Source organism: Protopterus annectens, chromosome 3.part1, assembly GCF_019279795.1.
Source record: "Protopterus annectens isolate FY-2018-M chromosome 3.part1, PAN1.0, whole genome shotgun sequence".
Lineage (NCBI taxonomy): Eukaryota > Metazoa > Chordata > Ceratodontiformes > Protopteridae > Protopterus > Protopterus annectens.
This window is the reverse complement of record NC_056732.1, coordinates 218901404-218927742: the sequence shown is the minus strand read 5'-3', so window position 1 is coordinate 218927742 and position 26339 is coordinate 218901404. Positions and strand designations below refer to the sequence as shown.

The window sequence follows — 26339 nt, the reverse complement described above, 5'->3', positions numbered from 1 at the left end:
CAAGAAGTGCAAAAGCTGCTACAAAAGTCACCCAAAAGGTCCCTACCAAACAAATAGGGTTAGGAATTACTCCAGTTTCTTTTTGGTGCCAAAGAAAACAGGGGACCTAAGACCAATTATGGATCTAAGCAAGCTGAATCCGTATGTAAAGAAGTTAAAGTTCCGAATGGTTGCATTTCACTCCATCCTGCCTGTTCTGCACAAAGGTGATTGTATGCACTCTACAGATCTCCAGGATGTGTACTTTTACATCAAAATGGGCAGGTGCTCCTGGAGACACCTGTGCTTTCGGCTAAGAGCCAATCTCTACTAATTCAGCCCACTGCCCTTTGGGCTCACCATGCCCCCCCCCCCAGGTATTCACTATATGCATGGCAGTTGTAGCAGCTCACCTGTGGCTCTCGATTCCAGGTGTTTCCCTAACTCAATGGTTGGCTCCTCACTGCCCCAACTAGGCATCAACTTCTTCAAGCCAGGGATTACTTGCTTCAGATCTGCAATTCCTTAGGCATCATGATAAATATTGCCAAATCCAACCTGACTCCTGTACAAAATCCAGACTTTATAGGAGCTTAGCTGGATATTACGAATCCAAGTGGCTTCTCTACCTGTTTATTGCATTACATTTCTGAGAAATCAGATGTGGGACTTCGTCTCGTCTGTCCCCTCCTGCAAAATTAGTATTGCAGGCTCTTGGATCACTGTCAGCTGCTGCTATTCTAGTTCCTCTAGCAGGGTTCTTTATGTGAATCCTACAATGGAATGTGGTGGTACAGTGGTCTGTTCTTTAGCAGCTTGTATCTGTTCCCATCAAATTCACTTCAATTTGCAAATGTCATATTCGATGGTGGATAGAATCAGGCAACCTGTTTTTGGGCAGGCTGTCCCCCCTCATCCCCCTCCCAAAACAGTCACAATAATAATGGACACGTCACAATTGGGGTGAGGGGGCATTACAAGGGAAACATGGTCCAAGGCACGTGGTCCCCCTCAGAAACTAAACTGCATATCAGTATCTTTGAGATGAGAGCAGTACTAACGTTGTAAGCCTTTCAGGACAGTCTCCCTCTGGGGACTATTGCTATCCATACTGACAACATGTCAGTATCTGGTACATAGACAGGAGGAAGCCATTCCTATTCGTGCAGGGAATGCCATAAGAGTCTGGGAATGAGTGATTTCTGTAGACTGCTTTCTAATCGCAACACACATACTGGGGAAAACCAACAAGTTGGCGGACAGATTCAGCAGCTCCATTTGGATTCCTCATGAGTGGTCCCTCAATGAATCAGTAACAAACATGATTTTCAGCCGTTTGGGCCAGCCTTGCTGCAACTTATTTGCCTCCCTCAACAAGTGCAGCAAATACTTCGCTCTGATCCCGCCTCAGGGGGAGTCACCAAGGGATGCTGTGTTTCACACTTGGCCCCTGGGATTCCTCTGTACTCATCCCCCTCTTCCTTTGATTCTGAAGTTCCTACAGAAAGCAGGCAGGCTGAAGAGCTCAGTCATACTCATTGTCCCCCTTCCTATGGTCTCACCTCAAATATCTTCCATTGATACTGGAGCCTAATCAGGACCCTCCTAGCTCACCTGTCAGAATTCCCGCATCCCAATCTCCACACCCTCAACTGACCACATAGTTTCTCCACTTCCAGTGATAGTAAGACGGTCCAGACTTTCTTCCACAGTCCATAACATTGTCTTGGCCTCCCAGAAGGCTTCCATTAAGAAAGTCCACAAAAGCAAGTGGAAAAGATTCACAATATGTGCTTCTAAAGAGAACATTGACCCCTTCTCAGCACCTACTTCAGCCATCTTTCTTCTCCTTGGTAATCTTTTCAAAGAAGGGATAGTTTTTCTACCATTAAACTTCAACTAGCTGCAATACGAAGTTTTCATGCTGGAAACAAATCCTTCTCTCTGTCAGCTTCCAGGTTATATAAAGCCTTTATGAAAGGAATTTTCCTCCTTAGACCTCCCATAAAAGACCCTTCTTCCCCTTGGAATTTCATGGTGGTCCTCCAGGGGTTGACTCAGAAACCCTTTGAATCAGCAAACAGTTGTGACATGAAGTTTCTTTCTCGGAGAAAAACAATCTTTTTGGGGGCTATTAGTTTGGCAAAACGAATTTTTGAGCTCCAGACCTTATCAGCTAGGCCTCCTTACATAATTTTTCACAAGATAAGAGTATCTAACTAACCCTTCTTTTATGCCTAAATTGGCCACAGAGACTAAAATTAATCAGTCAGTACAGTTGCCAGTTTTCTTCCCAAAGTTTGCTGATAAGGACAGATATATGCTGCATCTTCCTGACATTCAGAGACGACTACGTATTTTATATCTTCACGGAATTAAACAGTTGAGGAAATCTGAGCTGTTTATATCCTTTTCATCTAACTGCTTAGGTCAAGTAGTTTTCAAAGTTACTTTGGCCAAATGGATCACTGAGTGTATTTCACTGATTTATTCTTAAACAGGTTTGGAATTGCCACAACCTCCTAGAGCCCACTCCTAGGAGGTTGAGGCAACCTCATGTGCTTTTTCATCTAGGGTTTCAATTGATATTTGTGCTGCAGCCACTTGGTCAAAGTTTCGTACCTTTGTTATACTTTACAAGTTGGACATTGTCTCCAGAAGAAGGGCTTCCTTTGGTTTGACTGCTCCGGCATATCCTTCCTTGAGGGCCTCCCAAGAGTTGCGTAGCAGGGACTCTGACCCATCAGCGAGGAATAATGAAAAGGACAACATCATATTCAGAAGTTATGTACTTACCATAGCTTGGCATCTGTGTTGTCCATTTTCATTTTTCCTCACCTTCCCTCCCAACCATCCCCTGGCCTTTGTCGGTCCTAGTAGGATCTTTGGATATTTTTTATGGAACACACATGTTCCAGGTTTTAGCCTCAGTCTATTCTGTCTGTCCTGTCTCTCTAATCCAATGGGCAGGGAGGCAGCAAACTCAATCTGAGGAATTAGAGGTAGAATAGAGCATTATGGATAGAGGGAGGAGCTCAAGACTAGGATCAAAGTCTTGAAAATGTGGCTGAATCTGATCCATAACGCATCAGAGTCAGAGAATGAAAAGGACAACACAGATGCCAGGTTATGGTAAGTTCATAACTTCTAATTTCATGGCATGGTCTATGATAACATGGGGTTCATTGGCTTAGGAAGTTTGTTTACAGATCCTAGATCATCCAAGGAAATAGTGTCGAATTGGAGGTGGATAGGATAAATTTAGTAGCTGATCCACTGAGGAGAAAGATACCTTCATACATAGCCCAGCATTTATTAGGAAGAAAGTTATCTTGAGAATCAAAGAACATTAGCGCTCTGTGGTAGAATTTGGAGTAGAGGTAAGGTGTTGTTACTTTGCTTAAAGTGGAAGGGTTCTTTGGCTGCTGGAACTTGGCATTTGATCATTGATATAGAGTACTTGTACAGTTATTACCAAGGTGACTACTTTGCGTATCTAGTAGAACAACAGAGAAGTAATTAGAATGGTTGATTATTTTCCTGATAGAATACTAAACTTTATGTAGGCGTTTAGTGTGTGTGTGTGTGTGTGTGTGTATGTGTGTATATGTGTGTATATATATATATGTGTGTGTGTATATATATATATGTGTATATATATATATATATATATATATATATATATATATATATATATATATATATATATATATATATATAGATATATATAGATATATATATATATATATATAGATATATATATATATATATATATATATATATATATATATATATATAGATATATATAGATATATATATATATAGATATATATAGATATATATATATATATATATATATATATATATATATATATATATATATATATATATATATAGATATATATATATATATATATATAGATAGATAGATAGATATAGAGATAGAGATATAGAGATAGAGATATTTCGATATGATATATATATATATCTATATATATATATATATATATATATATATATAGATATATAGACACACACACACACTTTTTTTTTTTTTTTTTTTTTTTTAAGTCGTGTTGCTTGGATTGTTGTCATTTATTGACTTTTAAGTTGTTCTAGATGCTGACAGAATATGGAAAGATTTTCCATGATGCACTTCCATGGTTATTGTAAGGCATTAAAGAACATGATTTTTCATTGTTGAAAGTCTGTGGGATTGTTGCTATACCTCTTGCAAGTTACACATGATCAGATGTGGATTTACCAGTGTACCAAACTGCACCTCACTTTTTTGGAATTTGAATGTCAGCACTGGACCTCTGTCATTCATTACCAAGTTATAAATTTGTCTGCAGTTACTTCCAGTGAAGTGCGATATGCTTGCTGCTCATCCATTAAAAAGATTTAGTGAAGTTGTTTGACAGTGGAACATGCTTGCTTGTCTTGTTTATTTTATGTGAAGATGAATTTCTAATTTTTTTTTTCAGCATATGTTTGCTATTGAGCAAAGGGATGATGTCATCAAAAGTGCAATAGAGCATGCAGGCAACTTTATAGGCATTACACTTCGGATCCGGAAGGAACCCATAACGTTTGAGCAGTACATTAATCACCGACTAGGAAAGTACAGCAATGATGAATCAATCACCTCACTAGCAGAATTCACAGTGCAGAAAATAGCACCTAGGCACTCGGTAGGTTTTAAAAGCTGCAGTCTTTTCTTTACACCTTGAATCCAGTGAATTATTAATTTGAAGTTGTTTAATGTGATTTGCTGTTTTGCACTCAAGCCTTTCATTTTGTATTCTGAATTTCTTTCCTTAACCGTACAGAGGCCTTTTTGTGATATTTCAGAGGGGGAGCATTTCCTGTAAACTAGGTTTCATCACCTAATTTTCCATTTAACAGGTAATCCAACAGCTGTTTTATAGGTGTATCAGTACAGAACAGTCCTGTGTAGAAGTTCAATAAAGAAGTACTTTTTTCTTAATGACAGAGGTACACACAGACTGACTTTTCAGTATCTACCTACCTACTTTTAAGATTCCAGACTGTTGCACACTGTCTGCAATCTTTTTGTGGTGGTTTCCCTTATTTGGAAGGCTGGCTTTAACCCAAAAATAGAAAATAATTGACCACTTGATATTCACAGCCATGGATGGCTTTCTACTGATCAACTGATATGTTCATCATTCACACTGCCTCAGTGATATAGGAGTTCTGTGCCTGCACAAACACACTGGCAGCTTTCCAAAGCTCAGAATCCCCTCCTCTGACCTCTTGTGATAGGGGATTGCTTGACACCTGTCGCAGAAAGTTAGCTGTTCAGTCTTACAATGATTAGCTGTATGACTCGCACAGTTGAATCTCCTCAGCAGCCTGCACTGGCGAATTACAACTTTCAGACAAAGATGAGGTCGCTTTGGGAACTTCCCTTCCTTTTTATTATATATTTTACATAATTTACTTTACATTTCTTTATTAAAAACGGTGTATTCATTTTTTTTAATATTCTCGTTATTCACTACTGCTGTTAATTTATCTGGGAATTCTGTTTTCCTGTTTCTGTAATACTTTGTGTTTTCGACTTGTACTGGAAAACTGAAGATGTTCTTCATGTTTCACTGTTGCAGTCATCACATTTGGGTTATCTGCTTGCAATAGCTCTCAGTCGGCCTGATTAACAAAGTCTTGGGTCCTGCATCAGTTGCGGTCCCTTCTTCCATGACGTTAGGTCATCAGGGGGTATAAAACATGCAGCCAATGCCATTACATCAGTCTTTCTTGCCGTGTGGTGCCCGAAGCAGAAGCAGTTTGCAAGTGCCGGTTGGCCGACTCCAGTTCTGAAACTGGAAAACGAAAATTTCAGAAGTCTTCAACTAAAGCTAAGTACCCCACTGGGGAAACTTTTTCTTGCTCTAAACCGATGTCAGTAAAAGTAAATAATTGCATTACTTGTGGAAAGCAAATACCTTATAAAGATTTTCATTCATACTGTATTCCTTGCCTAGGCCCTGACCACGACGTACCTCGCTGTCGGTTTTGTGCCTTATTTAAACCGCGAACTGTCCGTCATCGGTATATTTTCGCTTCTAAATATTTTGGTGCTCTGTTCAATTATCCTGATATGTCTTCAGTAAGCAATTCGACTACCGACATTCCGAAAAAATGCAAAGATAAAGACAGAGACAGGCTGCCAAGGTCCAAAGCTGCCGACGGCACTTCTCCTAAGCCAGTCGCCAATTCGCCGGTACTCAGTGAGGCGCTTTCGCAGCACCTGATACCCACTACTTCAGATTCGCAGGCCTCTACTGAGACCCATTCAGAGTCCGGTATGCCGCGAGATGCTTCACCTGTGGATGTCTCTACCTTGGACGGGTCTTGAGCCGCTGTGCAGGCACCGGCTTCTGAGGGTGTATTCAGGCCTACTGACTTGTGTATTAAACCAACGCCATCTTCTTCTTCAAGGCCTAAAACTCGAACCATGCGTAGAAAACTGACGCCCAGACCGCATGGTCAGGCCTGTATGCCTAAAAAACAAATTATAAGAATGGCTGAAGACCTTATTACTTTAATCAGGGGAAGCCAGCCTTCCCCCTCCAAGAGACCTAGGACTGAGTTTGCTTATGATACTTATGACCAGGATTCTGAATTTTCTGTTTCCTCTGATGACCAGGATTTACCTTTATCTACCTATGAGGATTCTGATGCTGAGGACTCTATTCTCTCTGCTTCCCCCCCAGAGGATTTCTCTTTTGGTGAAACCTTGCATACTCTCAGGGAGCATTTTCGTTGGGAAAGTCAGGATTTCTCTGATTCTAAAAAGAGGCTTAGGGATTTCTTATTCCTGCCCCAGCACAGGCCTTTAGCCATACCTCCTGTACTAGTCATTGTTGATGATGCCTTTTCGGTATCTAGCTTGGCCCCAGAGTCTTTACCTCCTGCTCCCAGAAAACCTGATAGATGTTACTGGGTCCCCTGACTCTCACAAGTTCCTTTTTAAAAATCCTACTGTGGATCCTGAGACCATTTCACAGGGACCCAAGGGCATTAAAGCTAGTACTGCCAAAAATCCTACCCCCTCTGATAGAGACTCCAGGGCGCTGGATAGATGGTGTAAGAAGGTATACACTTCTGCAACTTTGGTCATTAGGGCCTTAAACTTCCAGTTTCATATGTTAAAGTATCAGCAGCATGTTATTGGGTTGCTTAAACAGAAAATTGTTGATTCCTGAGTGTGCTGAAAATAAGGATTTACAGGATTTACTGCATTCAGCTGAACAAGTTGGAAAACATCCTTTGCAATGTGGTTTTGATTCACTAGAGGCATCTTGCAGGGCTGCTGTAACTGGGTCTGTACTTAGAAGGCATGCTTGACTTAAGGAGCAATCCTTGCCAGATCATGTTAAAGCAAAATTACTGGATGCTCCCTTAAACCAGGACCGCCTGTTTGGCAACAAGGCAGAAGAAGTTCTTAAAAAGATGGAGGAAAAAGCTAAATCTATGCAAACTGTTAAAGATTTTTTTACAAGTACAGCCTCCAAGGTTTAGTAGGCATTGGCCTTCCAAAAATTGGTCCTTTCCTGCCTCTTCCCAGACCTTCTCAGTCCAAACCCAGATCCAGCAGAGCTTCCAGGCTTCAGTCCCAGGGTACGGACAGGACTAAGCAGTGGGGGGTCTCCACTTCCAAATCTGGGAGTAATAAAACTCCCCCGTATGGTAAACTGTCTCATTGACTTATTTTTAAAACTTCCAAGCACTTCTCAACTGACTGCCCCTTTGTTGGAAAGATTGCTCTTCATGCAAAGAACTGGGAACTCATTACCAAGGACAAATGGGTTTTAAGTGTAGTGTCCCAGGGATACAGATTTCACTTCCACATGTTACCAACACCAAGCGGGTGGCCAGATCTACCCCCAAATCAGTGGGCAGGGGCCCTAAAGCAAGTACTTTCTCTCTTAAGCTTGGGGGCTGTTCACTTGGTACTAGAAGAGGAAAAGGGACGAGGTTTCTACTCGAGACTTTTCCTGGTACCCAGAAAAGACAATTCATGGCGTCCTATCCTCGACCTGTCTACTCTAACACCTTTTTGGTGATTCCAAAATTCAAGATGCTGACTCTTCACCAGTTGCTCCCTATGCTATGCAAAGATGCCTGGTTAGCAACACTAGATTTAAAGGAAGCTTACCTGCACATCCCAATCAGGGAATCTTGCAGAAGATACCTATGCTTCAAAGCAGGCTACACACTATCAGTTCTCTGCATTGCCCTTTGGCTTATCTACTGCACCCAGGGTATTCACAAAGTGCCTAGCTCCAGTCATTGCATTTTGCAGGCAAAGAAATATTCAAATATACCCATACCTGGACGATTGTCTAATTCAGGCAGAAAGCTAGGACATACTTTTGAATTATCTGGCCTTGTACAAAGGGTGCTAACTTGTCTGGGTACACCATAAAAGAAAAGAAATCACACGTGGTACCCTGTCAACAAATTATATTCCTGGGAACCAGCTTGAATACAACTTCCCAGATGGCTTTCCTCACGCCAGAGAACAAATTCATTTGACAACCTACTTCAAACAAGTGGCCACAAAAACCCTGCTATCTGCAAGGCAAATACTACAAGCCTTGTGGTTCATGGCCTCCTGCATTCTTTTAATTACATATGCAAGACTGCATATGAGAAAACTACAATGGTATCTAAAAAGACTATGGTGTCAACATTCTCAGGCTCTAGAAGCAATGATTCCTATCGTACCTTGTCTATGCCTAGAGTTCCTTTGGTGGGCAGAGGCCTGCCACCAAAATAAGTGACTACCATTCACACTACTCCCTGCTGCCCAAACCCTAACAGGCGCATCAGACCATGCATGGTGGGCTCGCCTTGCAGGGAAGTGTGCATTCAGGGCAAATGGAACCCAAGTCAAATTTACCTGCATATCAGTCAAAAAGAAATGTTAGCTGTACAGAATGCTCTGACAGCCTTCAAGGACCACATTCTTCCATGGCAATTAATGGTAAAGACGGACAACATCACTGTTATGTGGTACATAAACAAGCAGGGGGTACTCATTTTTACACCCTGTGCAGATTAGCCATGGCATTGTGGAACACGGATCTGAGCTGCCAAGTGCATCTACAAGCTCAATACCTGCCAGGAAAACTAAATACACTGGCAGACGAACTTAGCAGAAACCTCATGGACCCACACGAGTGGAAACTGGAACCAAGGATTTTCAACTTGTTGACAAGCAAATGGGGGAACCCAGATATAGACCCATTTGCCTCCCCCCAGAACTATAATTTGGAGAAATTTTGCACAAGGACTCCCCACAAACAAGCTTGGAAAGTGGATGCTCTGTCCTTCAGCTGGAAAAACCTATCGGTTTATGCCTTTCCTCTTCTGCCTCTGCTCTCCAAAGTACTACTAAAGATCAAACAAGACAAACCAAGGACAATTCTGATTGCACCAGACTTGCCACACCAACAGTGGGTACCCCCTCTTGCACATTGTGTCACTGTTGCTCCCATGGCACCTGCCTCAGACTCTCCTACCCTATTGTCTCAGCAGGAGAACCGGATTCTGCACCCTCAGCTTTAAACACTGAACCTAGCAGCCTGGCTAATTACCTAATCTCTCCTTTACCATCCCTCAGTAAACCAGTGATGGATATAATTTGAGGCAAGGAGGCCTCGTACTAGAAAATCTTATGCTGAAAATGGAAATGATTCTGTGCCTGGAACCAGTCTCAAGGGATGAGCACAGCAGTCTCCAGTTTACCTCAGATTTTACAATACTTAACTGAGATGCTTCACAAGGGCCTGTCTTTCTCCATCAAAATTCATGCCTCAGCCATTTCAGCTCATTATAACACAGAACATCCCCTCTTCTCTCATCCACTGCTCAAGCAGTTCCTCAGAGGGGCCAAAAATTTACAACCACCCAGGAGAGCTCTAACTCCAGCCTGGGACCTTAACTTTGTATTGGAGAAACTCACTCTTCCTCCTCTCGAGCCAGCTGTTACTGCAGACTTAAAATTTCTTTCTTGGAAAACAGATTTCCTTTTAGCAATCACTTCAGCAAGAAGGGTATCTGAATTACAGGCTCTTATGGCAGTTGAGCTTTTCATCATCTTTCATGCGGACAGGGTGTCCATCAAGACCAATCCCTCCTTCATGCCCAAGGTGGTATCCAGTGTGGCCCTTAATTAGTCCATTTATTTGCCAACCTTCTTTCCTAATCCACAGAACAAAGGGGAACGGGTACTGCACTCCTTAGATGTGCACAGACAACTTGGATTACAGGACTAAACCTCAAAGGAAATCTGAACAACTGCTGTTGGCATTTGCTGCAGGGGCAGAGGGGGAAGGCTATTTCAAAGCAAACCATTTCCAAATGGATAGACCATTGCATTCATTTCTGCTACAATCACCATGGAAAAACCTATACTACAGGGGATCAGACCCCACTCTACCAGGGCTGCATCTGCCTCTACAGCCTTTATCAGAGGCGTCCCTACCAGGGACATCCTAGAAGCTGCTACCTGGAGTTCTGTGCATACTTTCACCAAGCATTATCATCTGCCAATTTCTCTAAATCCAGAGCTGGCTTTGCCACTGCAGTCTTGCAGGGCCTTATAGCTGGTCCTAATTCTATCTAGATTCCTCCTCCCATCCTTAGCTTTGGGATTCTACCCAAATGTGATGACTGCAACAGCGAAACACGAAGAACATAGTACAGTTGTGTACACTTACCATAAATGTAGATGTTCGAGTGTATTCACTGTTGCCGTCCAGGTTACCCTCCCACCAGCCCCCTAACTTCTTCTGGCTATACCTCTACTCTCCTTTACTATGCTTAAAAGTTTTTTGGTGTATTTGCTTTTTTGTTGGAGGTATAACCTTGTATTTGTATATATATAATTACTTCCCATTAGGGGGGCACCTGACATCTGGGGCAAGAAAAACTGATGTAATGGCGTAGGCTGCATGTTTTATACCCCTGATGATCTGACGTCACGGAAGAAGAGACAGCAACTGACGCAGGACCCAAGACTTTAATCAGGCCGACTGAAGGCTACTGCAAGCAGATAACCCAAATGTGATGACTGCAACAGTGAGTACACTCTAGCATCTACGTTTATGGTAAGTGTACACAACTGTACTTTCTGTGGTGTCCGTTAAAACTATGGACTGTCTCATGCATGCAAAGCAGCATGCCAGGAGGCCTATTTCTGCTTTTACCTTCTTCATTTTTAAGCTCTGACAGGAAAATATTGTGTTTCACTTTTTTCTTCATTTTTATGATATATACTTAAAATTTAACACCGCTACTGCTGTTTTCACTGTTAAATTTTGATTTTTACTGCAAGTTACATTATTTGCGTTGCTTGTGGAGTTTTTTTTTTTTTAATTTGTGACAAGGGGATCTCTGAGTAAATACTTTGTTTAAAATGTTTCCATATGATTTAAGGGTTTATATTTGATTTTTGTCATTATTTGGATGAGTGAATTTTATTTGGTATTGTGACTCTGTGCTGATAACTACATTGCTTAGATTGTAGAATCAAACTCCAAGTTAGAATTAAAAAGTCAACATTTTCACCCTATCTTTGTTTTTTGAGCTATTTTAGCACCTCAGACTCGTGTTGAGTGCTTCTTATAGAATTTTAATGTTTTCTGCAAACTGGCTGCCAGTGGAGCTTGACAAATCAACATGATTTTGTTTTTCTTCTAACCTGTTTTCCAAAATCCATTTCAAGTCTATTTTATATGTGTCGTGTTGGACATAAAGTAGTGCATTTCCCTGCTATTTACGTATAATGAAATTAATGTTAGTCACTGTCATCTTTTATGCAGTCTGTAATAGTACTACTGCTTTTATTTCTTGAATGGCCTCGTTTGTCTGTCAGAGGGCTTGTTTTACATTATACTAAGGTGTTATACAGCTGAAACCTAAAAAAGTAGCTAAATTGCAAGCCTTTGTTCAGAATATCTTTTTGTAGTCCAAGATGACGTGAGAACCCCACCACCCAAACACACACTGTTTGGTAAATGTTTTCATACTTTACAAGTAAAACAATTTTCTAACTTTTCTCTAAACGTGTCAGACTTTTTTGATACTACATTTGTCATTTTAAAATGTAAAAGAGTATAAATAAACATTTAAAGCTTAGCATTCAGTACTGTAATGCTCCTCGTGTAAATTTGTCAGAAGGGCTGACAGCTGCCTTTGAACTACTGACTAAATCTCATTGTTCTGTTTTGCTTTGAAAGATATGGCAGCAATTGAAGGAGCTGTGAATCATTAAGTTATCTTCCTCTCTGCAATAAAGACAATGGAAAACAGTCTCACACCTCTGCCTTTTTTTACACTAGCTGCTGTGCTCCTGACTTCAGCAGGATTAATCAACCATATACGATTGTCAGCAGTACCTGGCTGTCTGTGGTATGTCATGCAGGCACGAACAAATTCCTCTGTAAATTGTGAGAAGTTAACCTTAAAGTGAAAGTTTTATAAAGTACAAGCAGGTTTCTGTTACTTACACAATAATGGAACTATATTGTAGGAAGAAAAATAACCTACGAGTTAAGTTAAATTGTTGGTGGAATTTTCCTTTGACAAAATTTAAACCGTTTCTGCTATTTTATTCAGTTTAGCCCTGTTGCTGCGTGGGATTATGGTTTATATGTTGTATTATTTCTGCCCTTAATAGTCAGTGTATTATTCTGGCTGATGTTTTTCCCCTGACTTGATGGATTCTGATATGCCTGCAGCCCCCCCCCCCCCATCAAATCCATCCAGTTGCACCTTAAAAAAAAAAAAAAACTCAGCGAAAATGTTCCTCAGCCTACTGTTTCTGCTGTCTCCTGTTGCATTAAGCAGGCCTTCAAACCACTTATCGTTTTCCTTGTTACCCTCCAGTATATGTCTGCAGCCTTCTGTAGTACAAGGGGTCAGAAACCTCCTCCAGGGCTGTTTCGGTACCTGGTTTAGTTACAGGAGAACCAAACAGTTTTGGTGCAGGAGAGGTCCTTGCTAAGAGACCCCTTTGTCATCTGTATCTAGATTTTTTGTCCTGTGGTCTAGTTCGTAGTAAAAAAAAAAAAAAAAAAAAAAAAAAAAAACTTTCCCACACAACCATCATGTTATTACCATGAATAGGGCTGATTTGTTTTTGTTTTAGCCAAGTGTTTTACATTCAACTAATCCTGGAGACTGTGCTTGTTGGTCTCTCCTGCCTAGAGATCAGTCTGTAGATGCAGATTTGATGAGGACTCTAATGCAAACAGTATTTAACTCACTAAGTCAGTCCATTCTAATTCTTCAAAAGGTGAACAGGTTGAAAAACCCAAACAAGTGTTAACCTTTCCACAGATACTAAAAGGAGCACAACGTTGCGGGTCCACAGAAAAGGTTTATTAACACAAAAACCACAGGTTAAGCGCTTTCAGCAAATAGTATAACTTCCTCAGAACAAGTAATTGTAAAGACATTCAAACGTAAATAACAACCAGTTTAAATTCATTGGTTCAAAATTAACCAATACTATGCAATAAATACCACTTCTCATGAATACTCAAGCACTAATATGAATAATTAATTAATTCAAAAAGAAGTTTCATCTCCAAAAGATACAGAACAAATAACTATATATACGTATATATACCTTACCTAATGGTGGATAAAAAGTAAAAAAGTATGCATGTTTAAAAAAAATATATACTAAAACTGAAATGTATATTAAAATATATAATACTTATTCAATGCTTAATAAACCACACAAGTTAAACTGATTCAGCCTTCTCTCTCAATATAGGCATTATAGAAATGTACTCGTTTATACCTGGTGGGTGGTCAGCAGCTAATCTAAATTGCCACATCAACTCTCTCTTTATTTAGTATATTCTGCCAGTCACCCCCCCCCCCCCTCACATCCACTGTAACAAAATCAAGTATACCAAACTTAAAACATTTGAAGTTCTTACACAAAATACTATGTTTGTATAGTGCATTGGTGTTTTTTTTATTCTTAATATCGTAGAGGTGCTCGTATATCCTATTTTTCAGCATCCTCTCTGTCTTTCCAATATAAAAAGACGGACAGATGCTGCATTTAGCAATATATACTAATTTGCTTGAGCAACAGTTTCTATTTTTTAAAAAAAATGTAACTTCTATTTTGATTCTCTATAGTCATGTTGGTGTCCAGCAATATATACGAGCAATAGTGGCATCTCCCACAAGGCTTACTACCACCTAAATTCCCCTGCTTATTATTTAAAATTCTATTTATTTCTACCAGGGATTTAATATTACCACCTACCTTGGTAGAAAATATAGGTTTATCACCAAAAATACGAATTATTTCAGGGTTGGTTCTAAAAATATTCCAATTTTTTACCAAGGTTCCTTTGACCTGAGAATATAGGGGACTGAACTGAACTACACATGCTTGTTGGAAATTGATGGTATTCTGGGCAGTCTCTTTCTTAACTGTGGTGCCACAATTATCTTCATTGACACCCAGTAAGGGTTTGTAAATGGTTCCCCATTTACCACCAACCTCTTCAAGTATTGGATCAATAAAGTGGCCCGGATAACCTCTCTCAAGAAACATAGCCCTTAGATTCTTAAACTCTAGTATCACATCATCCTTCATGGTGGTCATCCTGGCTATTCTGACAGCCTGGCCCTTTACAATACTTCTTTTTTGGTGAACAGGGTGGTGACTAGTATAATGTAAATATGCATTGCAAAAGGTGTTTTTTCGGTAGATTTTGGAATGAAAACTATTTTGCTTTTTAAAAATCTTGACATCAAGGAAGTTAATTTCCTGCTGATGACACCGAAAGGTGAACTTCAAATAATTTGTAGTCTGATTTATATATTCCACAAATCGTGGAATTTCCTCTGCACTTCCCTTCCGTACAATAAAAATATCATCCAAAAATCTGCCGTAATATGCAATGCATGAAGAAAATTTTGTATTACATTGAAAAATGTACTTTTGTTCCCATCCCAAAAGAACCAGGTTGGCATATAAGGGGGCGCAGGCAGCACCCATAGCAACACCTTTGATCTTTGAGTTGTTTAAAATATTCACCCCCAAAAAATATATAATTGTTCTCCAGAATCAAGCTCATTAGCTCACTTAAAAGTAATACTTCATCAAATTTTAGGGATAAATAAGTAAAGAGAACTTCTTCAAAAAAACTTAAACCTTCCAATTTCGGAATACAAGAAAAAAGATCTTGTACATCAATAGTAAGAAACCAACAACTAACTGACCACAAATCCTGCTTTATTTGACCTAAGAAGTCCCAAGAATCTTTTAATAAATGTGAAAATTTATTAATAATATGTTTTAATTTTTTATCCACATAAACCACTAGGTTATGGGTCTTAGAACCTGCGGCTGCAACTATGGGTCTGAAGGGTGGCTTCTTTAAATTTTTATGTACCTTAGGTATTCTGAAAATCGTAGGAATTTTTGGATATTTATTGAATAAAAAATTGTATTCATCCTTAGAAATTCTCTGATCCAGCAAGTATTCATATAAATAGCTATCCAACCTACGATAAGAAATGTTGATTTCATTTTTAGAACATGGGGAATAACTGTCCTCTTGAAATAATATATGTTGCATATCATTGTTGTAATCGTCTGTGCTGTAGATGACCACCCCTCCCCCTTTATCGGGTGTCATAATTCTTACACCCTTGTTCTGCCTTATATTCTCCAAAAGATTTTTTTCGTTAAAATTTAAATTATTGAACACCTTCTTTTTTTCTCTCCAAATCTTATATAAATCTTCTTTAACTAGTTTTTCATATGCCACAATTAAGGGGTGCAAGGATGGATTAAACATACTACTTCTCTTGAAAATGTCATTGGATCCACCTTTGCTCAATTTGTCTGAAAAAATGAGATTCAGATTTAACTTGTTGTAAATCAACCATTACCGAAGCTATATCAGGTACATGAGTAGGAACAAATTTGAACCCCTTAGAAAATAGGGAAAATAGTTCTTTAGTAATGGGAAAATTGGAATAATTATATATGTTAAAACCATGTAGACTATATTTTATATTATCAAAACATTGTATCTGTACTACATCGTCTACCATTTGTTGTAATTGTAGTTCTGCTTCACTACCTTGCTGTAGGTCTTGTTCATCCCTTGTCTGCGTTTGGCTATTCTTTCTGAGCGTCGGGGAATTTGAAAATCCTGAGTATCGACAAAATATTCAGTCTCAATTTCACCAGGATTACCTTCATACATTTCAACATTCAGATTAGAGGTAGATTTTAATCTGTCCTCTATTCCACTAGTCCCATATTCCTGCTCTTGTTCCATATAAAAAAACAACTTGTCAGTAGGATACACCTTATGCAATTTATACTGCTTACTGTCCCTTTCCATTTTTATGACTTTTTTCTTAAAAATATTATTACATTTTTGATCTACCCTATTGATAATTTTATGGTACAAATTTTCATATTGTAAAAATAGTAAATCGGTATTAATTTTTTCATTTAAAGTGTTCACTTCCTCCCTTAATACCCTAACCATTGCCTCATAAATGGCCACAGTTTTAGTTAATAACTCCAAACCCCACTTATCAAACATTTCAGAAAAACTCTTAACAATCCCATCATCATAATAGATACCATACGGGAATTTAAAAACTCTCAACCCTTGTGGCACTAGCTGCTGCTTAATACACTCGTTTAAATAAATTTCCATTTCACACAGTTTAAATTTAAACAGTTTCTTTTCAAAGGCATACATCATTTCCCTTAAGGATGCATAATCAAACTGTTAGTTGAGCCAGCATCTTGAAAAGAAAAATGTCTCTGCAATAACTTGCCAAAACTGTCAGTAGTATTTTTAACATGTCCATTGTCCTTACAAATATGCGTTTCTCCCATTTGACTATTATTAGTATGAAATCTTCCTTCACCAAATTTGTTGTTGTTGTTAGTAGAACGATTTAAAATGAACCTGCTATTGTCTTTACAGGTACATTTTTCACACATTGTGTTTATCCAAACCACCCATTCGAGAAGGAGGTTGGTTAGAGTTACTAAAGTCATAAAGAGCACTGTTTTTGTCAAGCAAAAGATTGGAAACAGTACCTGTATTAGAAACTAAAGTAGGACTCTCCTGACGCCGTGTCGTTTGGCCGCTATACGTCTCCACAAGAATCTGCTCTATCTCTGCATTAAATTGCACAACACAATTACTTTTGAAAGGGCATTTATCCTGAAAAACACCCTGTTCATCTTCCAGGTGTATAGTTTTACTAGGGTGGGATGCCAAACACGCTTGTCCACCTCCATGAATTTGCGCCATTGTAATGACATCACACGCTCTCTTAAAGTGGCTGTGTCCAGCACAATTCTCTTGAATACTAGAATTACCATTGCTATTGCTGGTACCATCGCCCCTTTTAAAAGCATCAGGAGTGGAAGGAGAAAGACAGCCAGAATCCTTCTTACTTTGCAAAAATAGTTCAATTAATTTAGTCAGCTCTCCCTTAAGGTCAGCCACTTCCTTCTTCAAGGCTAAAATCTCCGGCTGCCCAGAATCCATAATAGGGGAGAGACCAAATAACCAAAAGGAGCACAACGTTGCGGGTCCACAGAAAAGGTTTATTAACACAAAAACCACAGGACCCGCAACGTTGTGCTCCTTTTGGTTATTTGGTTTATTTTGAGTGCATTGGGCACCATTTGTTTGGTTTTGTCGTTATCTGGTGGTTGTTGCAATGGGGTCCCCAGATTCGTTTAGTCTCTCCCCTATTATGGATTCTGGGCAGCCGGAGATTTTAGCCTTGAAGAAGGAAGTTGCTGACCTTAAGGGAGAGCTGACTAAATTAATTGAACTATTTTCGCAAAGTAAGAAGGATTCTGGCTGTCTTTCTCCTTCCACTCCTGATGCTTTTAAAAGGGGGGATGGTACCAGCAATAGCAATGGTAATTCTTGTATTCAAGGGAATTGTGCTGGACACAGCCACTTTGAGAGCATGTGATGTCATTACAACGGCGCAAATTCATGATGGAGATGGACGAGCGTGTTTGGCACCTCAACCCTAGTAAAACTATACACCTGGAAGATGAACAGGGTGTTTTTCAGGATAAACGCCCTTTCAAAAGTAATTGTGTTGTGCAATTTAATGCAGAGATCGAGCCGATTCTTGTGGAGACTTCTAGCGGCCAAACGACACGGCGTCAGGAGAGTCCTACTTTAGTTTCTAATACAGGTACTGTTTCCAATCTTTTGTTTGACAAAAACAGTGCTCTTTATGACTTTAGTAACTCTAACCAACCTTCTTTTCGAATGGGTGGTTTGGATAAACACAATTCGTGTGAAAAATGTACCTGTAAAGACAACAGCAGGTTCATTTTAAATCGTTCTACTAACAACAACAAATTTGGTGAAGGAAGATTTAGGTTCATAGGTTCATAGGTTCATACTAGGCTATCTGCCCAAGGGCATTTATAAGCCTAGCCCATAGTTATGTGGCTTTCGCCACCCCTTTAGTTTGAATAAAAACTATGCCTATCATTTTGCTGTGCCTCTGTCAAGCAGTGACACTGAAGTAATCCCTGGGGTATATCTGCAATCTCCCATCCATTGGTCAAGATTCCTCTTGAACAAGGCCAGAGAGGTGCTCTGCCTCACATGTACCGGGATTTTGTTCCACAGCATAGGGAGTCTCTGGGTGATGAATCTGTCCCTCCAGCACGTTCTATTTATAACCGTGTCAAGGTTTAAGTCTCCCGCCTTGTGGTTCTGAGGGATCTAGATTTTTTGAGGTGAAGCATATTCATCAAATCTGGGTTTGACATGGCCTTATATGTCAGGCACAGGTCACCTCTGAGCAAGCGGTATGAGACTGAATAGAGCTGGAGTTCTTTCAGTCGGGCAGCATAAGACATATTTTTGAAACCCTTTATCCTTTTGGTGAGGAACTTTTGGGGCCTTTCAAGCTGCAGCAGGTGTCTGGTCAGATACATTCCGAACGGGGCATTGTACTCAATCATAGGTCTAATGAGTGATGAGTACAGGGGGACGATGACCTCCCTTGATCTAGATGTGAATCCCTTCATGATCAGGTGGGCGATATAGAAGGTTTTCCTAACTACTTTAGCAACATGAGTGTCAAGCGAAGGCTACTGTCAACCTGGGTCCCCAGATCCCTGATGACTTTTCTGTGCTCAGTGGATTGCCATCTATATGGTAGCTAGGGGTAACCTTGTTTTTCCCGAAGGGTATGACTATGCATATTTTGGCATTTAACTTCAGGCCATGGCTCTGGCACCAGTTATCCGTTTCTGTGAGGCCCTTCTGGAGGATATCTGTGTCAGATGTGTTTTCGACTATGGCACCCAGTTTGCAGTCATCTGCAAACTTTGTCAGCCATAACCCTCCTGTGTTTGCTTGTACTTCAGAAAAGTAGATGCCGAACAAGAGTGGACCCAGGACTGAGCCCTGTGGGACACCACTTGTGACAGGCTTTGAGTCTGACATGGCTCCAGCAACTCTGACCCTGTGGGTTCTGTCACTTAGCCAGTTTGCAACCCATCTTGTGATGTATGGGTTTACATTCAAGCTGATGAGTTTTTCGATGATACCCGAGTGGGGTATTGTGTCAAGGCCTTTGCCAGGTCGAGGTAGGCTGTATGGATTGCCTTTCCTCATCAATGGCCTTGGTGACTGTCTCGAAAAAGTCAACCAAGTTTAAGAGGCAGGATCTGCCTTTGACAAAACCAAACTGGGTTGGATCCAAAGTCTGCAAGTTCCCTATGTCTTTATTTATGAGTTCCATTATGATCCTCTCCATGGCTTTGCAGATAAGGCTTGTCAAACTAATGGGGCGGTAATTTCCAGGGTCTGTGGAGGCACCGCCCTTATGAAGTGGGACCACAGTCGCCGTGCGCCACTCCTTGGGTACGTATCCTGAGGTGAGGCTAAGATTAAACAGCTGTCCTAACTGTGGGTTTAATTCCTCGTTGAGTTCGTGAAGCACACAGCCGGGGACACCATCCGGTCCCATGGATGCTGTGTTTTTTGCCTTAGTGAGGGCAGTTCTCACCTGGGCGTTGGAGATGTTTGGGGGGGGCGACAATGCTCTGGAATAGATATCTCTCCTTTTGGGGAGGGGAGAAGTTTGCACTGAACCTGTCAGCCAGTATGTTGGCAATGTGTGTAGGTTCAGTAATTTTCACATCATTTTGAACTAATTCTGAGCATATCTGGGAGTTTCCTCCTAGGTTTCTAACATAGCTAAAGAAGGCCTTATGATTCTCTTTAGAGTCCTTGGCGATTTTTCTCTCAAAATTTGCCTTGGATGATTTTATGAGAGCTCTTAGTTTTTACTTATAATGATCAAAGGTGTCTTGCCTTTCAAGGATTTTGCTCTATCTTGTAGTAGCTTCCTCCTTTTGTTGTAGAGCTTGTTTATGGCTGGGGTCCACCAGACTGGACGCTTGCCTTTGGTACAGAGAGTCTTAGTTTTGTTTGGGATTGCCTGATCCATGCAGTCCTGTAGGTGCTGGTAGAAGGCATTTGTAAGTGATTCAGCGGTTTGAGTAATGTTTACCACTGGCTCAGGGGCCTTAAAGGAGACCACACTAGTTTTTAGAAGTGTGAAATCGGCTTTTGAGAAGTTTTTCACTGTGGTCTTTTTTGTTACAGGTGGGGGCGGGATGAGGACCTCCAGCGAGATTAGTTTATGATCTGATCTCACCAGTGAGGGGTATACTTCCGGTGTTGAACATTTTGATCCCATGTTCGTGATGATGAGATCAAGTATGTTTTCTCCTCTTGTGGGGATGGTGACTAGTTGTTCCATGGCATTTGAGTTTATGAACTCCAGGAATCTTTGGGTTAGAGTGTTCGGGCTTGAGTAGTGTTCCCAGTCTATATTAGGGTAGTTGAAGTCACCTAGTATGATGGTGTTTGGAGATACATTTATCCCTCCAATGTTTTCAGGAAGGCCATGTGAGGTTCCTGAGTTTGAGAGGGTGGCCTGTAACATGCTACAAATTGCAGAGCAGTCTTGCCTATGGTTAATTGCACCTGGATGGTCTCCGATGCATCGTGCGTTGCCACCAACCTTGAGGTGTGGGTGTCCTTTATGAATATGGACACCCCTCCTTTCTTGGTGTTGTCTGGATTTTGGGGCGGAACGCATGATATGAGGTGAAACCTGTTAGTGCTGGGGTGCTCTCAGGAGTCTTGAACCAGGTTTCTGTCACAGCACAGACATCGATGTTCTCCATATTGAGAAGGGCCTCGAGTGTGTGCATCTTGAGATTGAGACTTCTGGCATTGAGCAGCATTACCCTTAGTTTTTTCCTTTTGGTGTTCTAGGGTGGTAGGTTTAGAATTTGAGCCTTGCCTAAAAAGGCACTATGGGGTGGCAAGAGCCTTTGCCAATATCCGGAAGCCCAGGGTGACAGGTGCAAGCCGCCCCTTGAAGCAGCGTGGCTTGTCCAGCATGTCATCCCAGGCAGACAGACATTGGATCCCCTTTGAATGACACCAGAATTTAAGCCAATTATTAAAGCTGATCATCTTATCACTGTATTGTGGCATCATTCTAGGTGAAGGTAGGATACTGCTCAAGGTCAGGGTCATACCTGCCTGGGCTACATAATCAGAGAGCTCCTCTATGTCCCTTTTCATGTAGTCCAAGGAGGTACGTCTCAGGTCGTTGACACCAGCGTGGACAATGACTGAGTCGTACTTGTACCTGCTGTTGAGAGACCTGAGTGCTTGCGTTATGTGGCGGATTCTAGCGCCCGACAGGCAGCTTACTGTGACCTTCTCTTCATTCATTTGGTGAGCGGGACGTCAGTGTGTCTGACTATGGAATCACCAATGACAAGTGTGTCTGGCATTTTGTTTGGCCTTAAGGGCTGTGACTGTTTGACACTCTGACTGTGTGGTCTATGTGTTGCATGTGTTGGGTCGTGAGGTGGTAGTTGTTTGGGTGTCTGCTTTGGTGGCCTCTGCTGTTTTGGTAAATTTTTGATCAGAGCCTCCGAGTATGTCTTTGTGTGAGTATGTGTATGATTTGAAGTTGTGATGGTACCATGTGTGACTGGGTATGTATTGTGTGTGGTTACCTTCTCCTCCTGTCTGGTCTTGCCAGTCCTATGTTGAGAGAGCTCAGCCTCCAGTTTGGCCGTATAGTTGCATCTCTCGCATGTATTTGTGTTTTGTGGGAGAAGGAGAGGATTGTCTGTGTACATGAGGCAATTGTAACATTGCCTCAATATTCCCAGGTTCACCAGTTGAGCTGGAGAGGACACTAGCAACTGATCCCGACATACTAGAAGTAGTAGATAAAGAGACTTTCAAAGGACTCCGGGGGAAGTGGGTTTTAGGCTGGTGGGGTACTATCTATAATAAGAGTGCTTTATCAAGGTGCAAGTACTGTAGGAGTAAGTGCTAGGCTTTACAGATAGAGAATAGTCTACTTGGGAATCAAGTAGAGATGAACTTTTCAGTTATAGGATATGCTGGTTAGATCAGCAGTACAGCTCGAGGAAGGTAGTTCTAAGGAAAATTGGAAGAGTGGAATTTAGATGGCCCAAATAGTTTAACCTTGTTTAACCACCGCTGCTCTTGTGTGCAACAGTGGTAACTCAGCTAAATCAGGCTTACGCGTTTTAGCGTGTTTTATAGCAGGCGGCTGAAGGGAGCTAGGAATTGGCCCAAAACGACCAATGGACTACTAGTTTCTGGCTGAAACTTCACCAAATCGGACAAAAAGGCCACTCAGTGCTTCCCACTCCCACTGGTAAGCAAAGAAACTTCCCTCCTTCCTAATAAGGCAATGGATCAGTAACAGGAACTAAAAACAAAGCCCAGAGATCAGCAACTCTGAAACTGGACTACTCTAGTTCAGTAAGGCGGGAAAACAAGAGATTTTTTTTTTTGTTTGTTTTTTTTACAGAGACAAGAAAAAAAAACAGACAGTAAATGCTATAAATGCTGTAAATCGGCTAGCGCACTTTAGTGTGTAGCCTACTGAAACAATTTGCAACAATTAGTAACTTAAAGTGCAATAAACATTTCATACTAATAATAGTCAAATGGGAGAAACACATATTTGTAAGGACAATGGACATGTTAAAAATACTACTGACAGTTTTGGCAAGTTATTGCAGAGACATTTTTCTTTTCAAGATGCTGGCTCTAAACTTTGTAACACAGTTTAGTTTCAGTTAATAGAATTACTGAACAGTTTGATTATGCATCCTTAAGGGAAATGATATATGTCTTTGAAAAGAAACTGTTTAAATTTAAACTGTGTGAAATGGAAATTTGTTATTTAAACGAGTGTATTAAGCAGCAGCTAGTGCCACAAGGGTTGAGAGTTTTTACATTCCCGTATGGTATCTATTATGATGATGGGATTGTTAAGAGTTTTTCTGAAATGTTTTATAAGTGGGGTTTGGAGTTAACTAAAACTGTGGCCATTTATGAGGCAATGGTTAGGGTATTAAGGGAGGAAGTGAACACTTTAAATGAAAAAATTAATACTGATTTACTATTTTTACAATATGAAAATTTGTACCATAAAATTATCAGTAGGGTAGATCAAAAATGTAATAATATTTTTAAGAAAAAAGTCACAAAAATGGAAAGGGACAGTAAGCAGTATAAATTGCATAAGGTGTATCCTACTGACAAGTTGTTTTTTTATATGGAACAAGAGCAGGAATATGGGACTAGTGGAATAGAGGACAGATTAAAATCTACCTCTAATCTGAATGTTGAAATGTATGAAGGTAATCTTGGTGAAATTGAGTCTGAATATTTTGTCGATACTCAGGATTTTCAAATTTCCCGACGCTCAGAAAGAATAGCCAAACGCAGACAAGGGATGAACAAGACCTACAGCAGGGTAGTGAAGCAGAACTACAATTACAACAAATGGTAGACGATGTAGTACAGGTACAATGTTTTGATAATATAAAATATAGTCTACATGGTTTTAACATATATAATTATTCCAATTTTCCCATTACTAAAGAACTATTTTCCCTATTTTCTAAGGGGTTCAAATTTGTTCCTACTCATGTACCTGATATAGCTTCGGTAATGGTTGATTTACAACTATATTTAAGGAAGTTAAATCTGAATCTCATTTTTTCAGACAAATTGGCAAAGGTGGATCCAATGACATTTTCAAAGAGAGTAGTCACGCTTAATCCACCCTTTGCACCCCTTAAATTGTGGCATATGAAAAAATAGTTAAAGAAGATTTATATAAGATTTGGGGAGAAAAAAAGAAGGTGTTAAATCATTTAAATTTTGACGAAAAAAATCTTTTGGAGAATATAAGGCAGAACAAGGGTGTAAGAATTATGACACCTGATAAAGGGGGAGGGGTGGTCATCTACAGCACAGAAGATTACAACAATGATATGCAACATATATTATTTCAAGAGGACAGTTATTCCCCATGTTCTAAAAATGAAATCAACATTTCTTATCGTAGGTTGGATAGCTATTTATGTGAATACTTGTTGGATCAGAGAATTTCTAAGGATGAATACAATTTTTTATTCAATAAATATCCAAAAATTCCTACGATTTTCAGAATACCTAAGGTACATAAAAATTTAAAGAAGCCACCCTTCAGACCAATAGTTGCAGCCGCAGGTTCTAAGACCCATAACCTAGCGGTTTATGTGGATAAAAAATTAAAACATATTAATAAATTTTCACATTTATTAAAAGATTCTTGGGACTTCTTAGGTCAAATAAAGCAGGATTTGTGGTCAGTTGGTTGTTGGTTTCTTACTATTGATGGACAAGATCTTTTTTCTTGTATTCCGAAATTGGAAGGTTTAAGTTTTTTTGAAGAAGTTTTCTTTACTTATTCATCCCTAAAATTTGATGAAGTATTACTTTTAAGTGAGCTAATGAGCTTGATTCTGGAGAACAATTATATATTTTTTGGGGGTGAATATTTTAAACAACTCAAAGGTGTTGCTATGGGTGCTGCCTGTGCCCCCTTATATGCCAACCTGGTTCTTTTGGGATGGGAGCAAAAGTACATTTTTCAATGTAATACAAAATTTTCTTCATGCATTGCATATTATGGTAGATTTTTGGATGATATTTTTATTGTATGGAAGGGAAGTGCAGAGGAAATTCCACAATTTGTGGAATATATAAATCAGACTACAAATTATTTGAAGTTCACCTTTCAGTGTCATCAGCAGGAAATTAACTTCCTCGATGTCAAGATTTGTAAAAAGCAAAATAGTTTTCATTCCAAAATCTACCGAAAAAACACCTTTTGCAATGCATATTTACATTATATACTAGTCACCACCCTGTTCACCAAAAAAGAAGTATTGTAAAGGGCCAGGCTGTCAGAATAGCCAGGATGACCACCATGAAGGATGATGTGATACTAGAGTTTAAGAATCTAAGGGCTATGTTTCTTGAGAGAGGTTATCCGGACTACTTTATTGATCCAGTACTTGAAGAGGTTGGGTGGTAAATGGGGAACCATTTACAAACCCTTACTGGGTGCCAATTAAGATAATTTTGGCACCACAGTTAAGAAAGAGACTGCCCAGAATACCATCAATTTCCAACACGCATGTGTAGTTCAGTTCAGTCCCCTATATTCTCAGGTCAAAGGAACCTTAGTAAAAAATTGGAATATTTTTAGAACCAACCCTGAAATAATTCGTATTTTTGGTGATAAACCTATATTTTCTACCAAGGTAGGTGGTAATATTAAATCCCTGGTAGAAATAAATAGAATTTTAAATAATAAGCAGGGGAATTTAGGTGGTAGTAAGCCTTGTGGGAGATGCCACTATTGCTCGTATATATTGCTGGACACCAACATGACTATAGAGAATCAAAATAGAAGTTACATTTTTTTAAAAAACGGAAACTGTTGCTCAAGCAAATTAGTATATATTGCTAAATGCAGCACCTGTCTGTCTTTTTATATTGGAAAGACAGAGAGGATGCTGAAAAATAGGATATACGAGCACCTCTACGATATTAAGAATAAAAAAACCACCAATGCACTATACAAACATAGTATTTTGTGTAAGAACTTCAAATGTTTTAAGTTTGGTATACTTGATTTTGTTATAGTGGATGTGAAGGGGGTGACTGGCAGAATATACTAAATAAAAAAAGAGTTGATATGGCAATTTAGATTAGCTGCTGACCACCCACCAGGTATAAACGAGTACGTTTCTATAATGCCTATATTGAGAGAGAAGGCTGAATCAGTTTAACTTGTGTGGTTTATTAAGCATTGAATAAGTATTATATATTTTAATATACATTTCA

At 39.8% G+C, this 26339-nt stretch overlaps 1 protein-coding gene across 1 annotated transcript in view; it reads left to right on the top strand.

The window, feature by feature from the left end:
- Positions 1-26339, top strand: part of DNAJC13 (DnaJ heat shock protein family (Hsp40) member C13) — a gene marked incomplete in the record, with an annotated part of 3140357 nt that overhangs the window by 485763 nt on the left and 2628255 nt on the right. The window contains 1 exon segment of the mRNA XM_044066722.1: positions 4467-4673. Coding sequence (XP_043922657.1) covers positions 4467-4673 — 207 coding nt within the window.